This window comes from Peromyscus eremicus, unplaced genomic scaffold, assembly GCF_949786415.1.
Source record: "Peromyscus eremicus unplaced genomic scaffold, PerEre_H2_v1 PerEre#2#unplaced_499, whole genome shotgun sequence".
NCBI lineage: Eukaryota > Metazoa > Chordata > Mammalia > Rodentia > Cricetidae > Peromyscus > Peromyscus eremicus.
The window spans coordinates 152,493-158,531 of NW_026734735.1; the positions used below are offsets into that span (position 1 = coordinate 152,493).

Below are 6,039 nucleotides of genomic sequence, written 5' to 3' on the forward strand. Positions count from 1 at the left end.
TGAGCGCACTGTGCCCAAAGCAGACAGAAGTTCCTACTTAGGGTCCCAAGTGGCAGGGGTCACCTGTAAGGGAGACAGTGGCCTGGAACCCATCAGGTCTCTGTGCTTGTTTTCTCCCCCTCCCCGCGGGCCCCCACCCCCCAGGATTTGAAGATCAGGCAAGAGATTTGGTCTGTGGGTGTGGCTTAGAGACCTGTAAGTCGGAAAGGGCGTGCCCAGCCGATGCAGCCTAGGTGTTTGATTGGGCAGCGGTGAGGGAGCTCGGCCCACCCACCGCCTTCAAAGCAAGGGGGGGAGGGAGGGTCGGGCAGAGCAGCAGTGAGGCAGAGAGTGCCAGCTGACTCGCAGGCCAGCCCAGTGTCCTCTGCTCCTGAGAGCCCGTCGTCGCGTCCCCAGGCAGAGGGCTTGTCCAGTCAACCTTGGGGCTTCCGGGGTGCCCCCTCGGGTCTTCATCAGTGGACATGGAGGCCGCCTCCTCCAGCGCAGAAGCCCTGCTGGAGCTGCAGCGGCACCTGTGCACGGAGACAGAGCCAAGCAAGCTCTACCAAACCCTCCAGAAACTCTCTTCCCTGCCCAAGCTCCGTGACACCCTGGCAGAGATGAACTTCGAGCAGACCATGGAGCTCTTGAGGAAAGAGCAGCTCCTGGTCCCCTTCGCCAAGGACTTAGCGGCCATTTGGTCAGAGAGGTCCCAGTTGGAGCCCCATCCTGAGCCGGACCGGGGGGACTTTGCCTTCGCCTTGAGCCTGATGACGTTGCGGCCCAGAAACTGTCCAGAAGACAAGCCCCGTGAGTCCGCGCCAAGGAAACACAGACAAGATGGGACAGAGGTTTGCCAAGTGAGCAGCAGCAGCAGCAGGAGCAGCAGCAGCAGCAGCAGCAGGAGCAGCAGCAGCAAACACTCAAGTCCTGTCCGGAGCCTGAGCCCCAGCCCGAGCCCGAGCCTGAGCCCCAGCCTGAGCCCGGTACTTGGAGCGAGCCTAAGCCCACACACAAGCCTCCAGCGAAGGGTGACTAGAAGCCCAAGGCTGGAGCCAAGAGGAAGCAAGAGGCCAAGAGTGTCCTTAGGGGAGCCACAGCTAGCTGCACAGAAGCGGGTGCCTGTGGCAAAGCCCCGAGGAAGTAGAGAGGAGCCCTGGCGCTTCCAAGTGGCCAAGGCCATCTCCAGCGAGTCAGGTGCTGGGGGAAAGACTCCAGGCCACTGGATGGAGGAAGGGGCCCCAGCTGATCCTTTGGAGGCCTGCCTCAACTCTCACAGCTCTCCTCCTTCCTCTGCTCTGCAGCTGCAGCTGACTGGGTGCAAGGGGAGGGGAAAAAGCACCCGGAAAGCTGAGGAGGCCCTCAGCCCTGGAGCCAAGGTGCCCCTTGGCAAGTCTCCGAGTTGCCAAGATCCCAACGACCCTGGCGTCCTCGCTGGGCATCCCCTTGCACAAGAGGCTTCCAGTCTCCAAGATGGCTTCCCGCTGGGTGGCCTGGAGCACTCTTCCTTGCACACTGACCAAGACTCCCTGCCTTGGGTGCGCAGGACCCACTTCAAGACGCCAGTCTATTCGGGTCGTGCACCTGCCAGGCTCCTGCAGAACTCGCAGCCAGGGCGCCTTGCTGAGCCCCTTGACTGCCCCTGGAAAACTCGCTGCCAAGACACAGCGGAAGAAAGTGAGCCCTGGCAGCAAGGGGAGGAGTCCCGTCACCAGACACAGACACACAGGGGCAAGGCAATGCACACCAAGACTGCCAGCGCCACAATCCTCCAGCTGCAGGAGTCTCCTGAGCTGAGGCTGCAAGCTCTGAGAGCCCGCCTCCAAGGCGCGCAAGCCAAGAAGCCTGGAGGCCGCCAAACCAAGATGATAGCCTTCCAGGCTCAAGGTTCAAGACTCTGCCCAGGCCAGCAGGCAGAGTCTGCAGCCCGAGGGGCCGCCTCCTCCGAAATGAGCAGCCGCCAGGAGGCCTCTGCCCAGCGCCCGCCACGGAGGGCTCCCTGCAACAAGAGCCAGCCTAAGAAGAGACCTGCCCCGCTCATGGCCAAGGTCCTCAGGGATTACAAGAAGAAGCTCTCTCGGAGGTGACCCGAGGATGCTCTCTGCCCTGGAATTGCTGGCAATCACTCTGAACCAGACCTGCTCTCTCCTTTGGCCGGAAAGGGCGCCCGCCAGCCCACCAGCCCGCCAGCCCGCCAGCCCGCCCACCCGCTGCTGCCAGCCCGCCCGGTTGGAGAGCCCAGACTTTGCAGAGCCTGCTCCTGGGGTCTCTGCTCCTGCTCAAGCTCCTGGCCGCCCTCTCCGGGGACCCTGGGCAGGCTTCCCTGCCTGCTCCGGAGACACACAGGCGGCGCTTTCTGCCCACCTGGGAGCGCCTAGACTGCCATCCGCAAAAAGACCTGGCTTCCCAGAGCAAACACTCCACTTTGCACTTTGGACTTTCCCTCCACCCAACCCCTTCCCAAGACTTCGAGTGACCATCACCTTGGCGTCAAAGGAAATAAATAAATAAATAAATAAATAAATAAATAAATAAATAAATAAATGAACGAATAAATAAATAAATAAATAAATAAATAAAGAGATAGAGAGATACATAGATAGATGATGGATAGATACATAGATACATGGACAGATACATACATAGATACATACATAAATAGATAAACAAACAAACAAACAAACAAATAAGTAAGAAAGAAAGAAGAGCACCAAGAACCCAGACCTTCCTTTGCCTTCCTCTTCCATTGGAACTCGGTGGTTGCAGAGGGACACACTCAACTTCTTGATTCACCCGTGCAGTCAATTTACAAACAGCTAAGGATTGAAGGTGATTCCAGCCCCTCCTCATCCCCAGTCAGGACTGCACCTTTCCTTCCATCACCTAACTAATCCGTTAAAAAGATAATTGTGCACACATCCCTACAGATCAACATATAGAGAAACAGAGAGCTAGACTTCTAGATTCAAAGGTACATAAAGAGCTGATACATAAATATAGCAGGAGAGTTCGGCATGTAGTCCACAAGCACCAAAAGGTAAAATTGAAACAAGAGAAGCTAAAACTGAGTCCAAAGAAAAGGCAATGAAATTGAACATCAAGATCCTAAAAAGAAAGTACATAGGTGAAACTATGTGTCTGTTTGGCTGTGTGGGTGTGTAAAAAAAGTGGATAAGGGTGGGTTGTGGTGACACACGCATTTAATCTCAGCCCTCAGGGAGGCAGAGGCAGGTGGATCTCTGTAAGTTCCAGACCAGCCTGGTCTACAAAGCAAGTTCCAGGACAGCCAGGGCTGTTACACAGAGAAACCCTATGTGCAAAAACAAAACAAAACAAAAACACAAAAAACAAAAAAAAAATTGGGGCGAGGAGGAGTAAAGGATATTGGTGTGTGTGGGTGTGTGCACGTGCATGTGCTAGTGTGTCTGTGAGTGAAAGAGAGAGAGAGAAGGAGTGGGAGAGAAACCTAGAAAGGAAGAGCAAGTGAAAGAGGGAGCGAGACCAAGAGAGAGAGAGAGTAAGAGAGAGAGACAGGGTGGTGGGTGTGGCAGAACGGATTCCATCTTTTTGTGGCACAAGCAGTGTGATTAGTTGCCATCTATGGGATGCACCCTAGGCTGGCATGAACCGCTTGTGAGCGCACTGTGCCCAAAGCAGACAGAAGTTCCTACTTAGGGTCCCAAGTGGCAGGGGTCACCTGTAAGGGAGACAGTGGCCTGGAACCCATCAGGTCTCTGTGCTTGTTTTCTCCCCCTCCCCGCCGGCCCCCACCCCCCAGGAGATGAAGATCAGGGAAGAGATTTGGTCTGTGGGTGTGGCTTAGAGACCTGTAAGTCGGAAAGGGCGTGCCCAGCCAATGCAGCCTAGGTGTTTGATTGGGCAGTGTTGAGGGAGCTCCGCCCATCCACCGCCTTCAAAGCAAGGGGGGGGAGGGAGGGTCGCGCAGAGCAGCAGTGAGGCAGAGAGTGCCAGCTGACAAGAAGGCCAGCCCAGTGTCCTCTGCTCCTGAGAGCCCGTCGTCGCGTCCCCAGGCAGAGGGCTTGTCCAGTCAACCTTGGGGCTTCCGGGGTGCCCCCTCGGGTCTTCATCAGTGGACATGGAGGCCGCCTCCTCCAGCGCAGAAGCCCTGCTGGAGCTGCAGCGGCACCTGTGCACGGAGACAGAGCCAAGCAAGCTCTACCAAACCCTCCAGAAACTCTCTTCCCTGCCCAAGCTCCGTGACACCCTGGCAGAGATGAACTTCCAGCAGACCATGGAGCTCTTGAGGAAAGAGCAGCTCCTGGTCCCCTTTGCCAAGGACTTAGCGGCCATTTGGTCAGAGAGGTCCCAGTTGGAGCCCCATCCTGAGCCGGACCGGGGGGACTTTGCCTTCGCCTTGAGCCTGATGACGTTGCGGCCCAGAAACTGTCCAGAAGACAAGCCCCGTGAGTCCGCGCCAAGGAAACACAGACAAGATGGGACAGAGGTTTGCCAAGTGAGCAGCAGCAGCAGCAGCAGCAGCAGCAGCAGCAGGAGCAGCAGCAGCAGCAAACACTCAAGTCCTGTCCGGAGCCTGAGCCCCAGCCCGAGCCTGAGCCCGAGCCCGAGCCCGGTACTTGGAGCGAGCCTAAGCCCACACACAAGCCTCCAGCCAAGGGTGACTAGAAGCCCAAGGCTGGAGCCAAGAGGAAGCAAGAGGCCAAGACTGTCCTTAGGGGAGCCACAGCTAGCTGCACAGAAGCGGGTGCCTGTGGCAAAGCCCCGAGGAAGTAGAGAGGAGCCCTGGCGCTTCCAAGTGGCCAAGGCCATCTCCAGCGAGTCAGGTGCTGGGGGAAAGACTCCAGGCCACTGGATGGAGGAAGGGGCCCCAGCTGATCCTTTGGAGGCCTGCCTCAACTCTCACAGCTCTCCTCCTTCCTCTGCTCTGCAGCTGCAGCTGACTGGGTGCAAGAGGAGGGGAAAAAGCACCCGGAAACCTGAGGCCCTTAGCCCTGGAGCCAAGGTGCCCCTTGGCAAGTCTCCGAGTTGCCAAGATCCCAACGACACTGGCGTCCTCGCTGGGCATCCCCTTGCACAAGAGGCTTCCAGTCTCCAAGATGGCTTCCCGCTGGGTGGCCTGGAGCACTCTTCCTTGCACACTGACCAAGACTCCCTGCCTTGGGTGCGCAGGACCCACTTCAAGACGCCAGTCTATTCGGGTCGTGCACCTGCCAGGCTCCTGCAGAACTCGCAGCCAGGGCGCCTTGCTGAGCCCCTTGACTGCCCCTGGAAAACTGGCTGCCAAGACACAGCGGAAGAAAGTGAGCCCTGGCAGCAAGGGGAGGAGTCCCGTCACCAGACACAGACACACAGGGGCAAGGCAATGCACACCAAGACTGCCAGCGCCACAATCCTCCAGCTGCAGGAGTCTCCTGAGCTGAGGCTGCAAGCTCTGAGAGCCCGCCTCCAAGGCGCGCAAGCCAAGGAGCCTGGAGGCCGCCAAACCAAGATGATAGCCTTCCAGGCTCAAGGTTCAAGACTCTGCCCAGGCCAGCAGGCAGAGTCTGCAGCCCGAGGGGCGGCCTCCTCCGAAATGAGCAGCCGCCAGGAGGCCTCTGCCCAGCGCCCGCCATGGAGGGCTCCCTGCAACAAGACCCAGCCTAAGAAGAGACCTGCCCCGCTCATGGCCAAGGTCCTCAGGGATTACAAGAAGAAGCTCTCTCGGAGGTGACCCGAGGATGCTCTCTGCCCTGGAATTGCTGGCAATCACTCTGAACCAGACCTGCTCTCTCCTTTGGCCAGAAAGGACGCCTCCCAGCCTGCCAGCCAGCCAGCCCGCCCACCTGCTGCTGCTAGCCCGCCTGGTTGGAGAGCCCAGACTTTGCAGAGCCTGCTCCTGGGGTCTCTGCTCCTGCTCAAGCTCCTGGCTGCCCTCTCCGGGGAACCTGGGCAGGCTTCCCTGCCTGCTCCACAGACACACAGGCAGTGCTTTCTGCCCACCTGGGAGCGCCTAGACTGCCATCCGCAAAAAGACCTGGCTTCCCAGAGCAAACACTCCACTTTGGACTTTACCGCCACCCATTCCCTTCCAACACCTTGGCG

General features: G+C 58.2%; 2 protein-coding genes across 2 annotated transcripts; both read left to right on the plus strand.

Moving 5' to 3' along the window:
* The first annotated feature begins 461 nt into the window (after positions 1-461).
* Positions 462-2,066, plus strand: LOC131901847 (elongin-A3 member D-like). Its single transcript, XM_059252916.1, has 2 exons — positions 462-789; positions 1,069-2,066. Exons 1-2 carry the CDS (start codon positions 462-464, stop codon positions 2,064-2,066), a joined length of 1,326 nt encoding a protein of 441 aa, XP_059108899.1.
* A 2,009-nt stretch (positions 2,067-4,075) lies between these two features.
* On the plus strand, positions 4,076-5,668 carry LOC131901849 (elongin-A3 member D-like). Its single transcript, XM_059252917.1, has 2 exons — positions 4,076-4,403; positions 4,674-5,668. The coding sequence occupies exons 1-2, from the start codon at positions 4,076-4,078 to the stop codon at positions 5,666-5,668; spliced, it is 1,323 nt and encodes a 440-aa protein (XP_059108900.1).
* Positions 5,669-6,039: the final 371 nt, after the last annotated feature.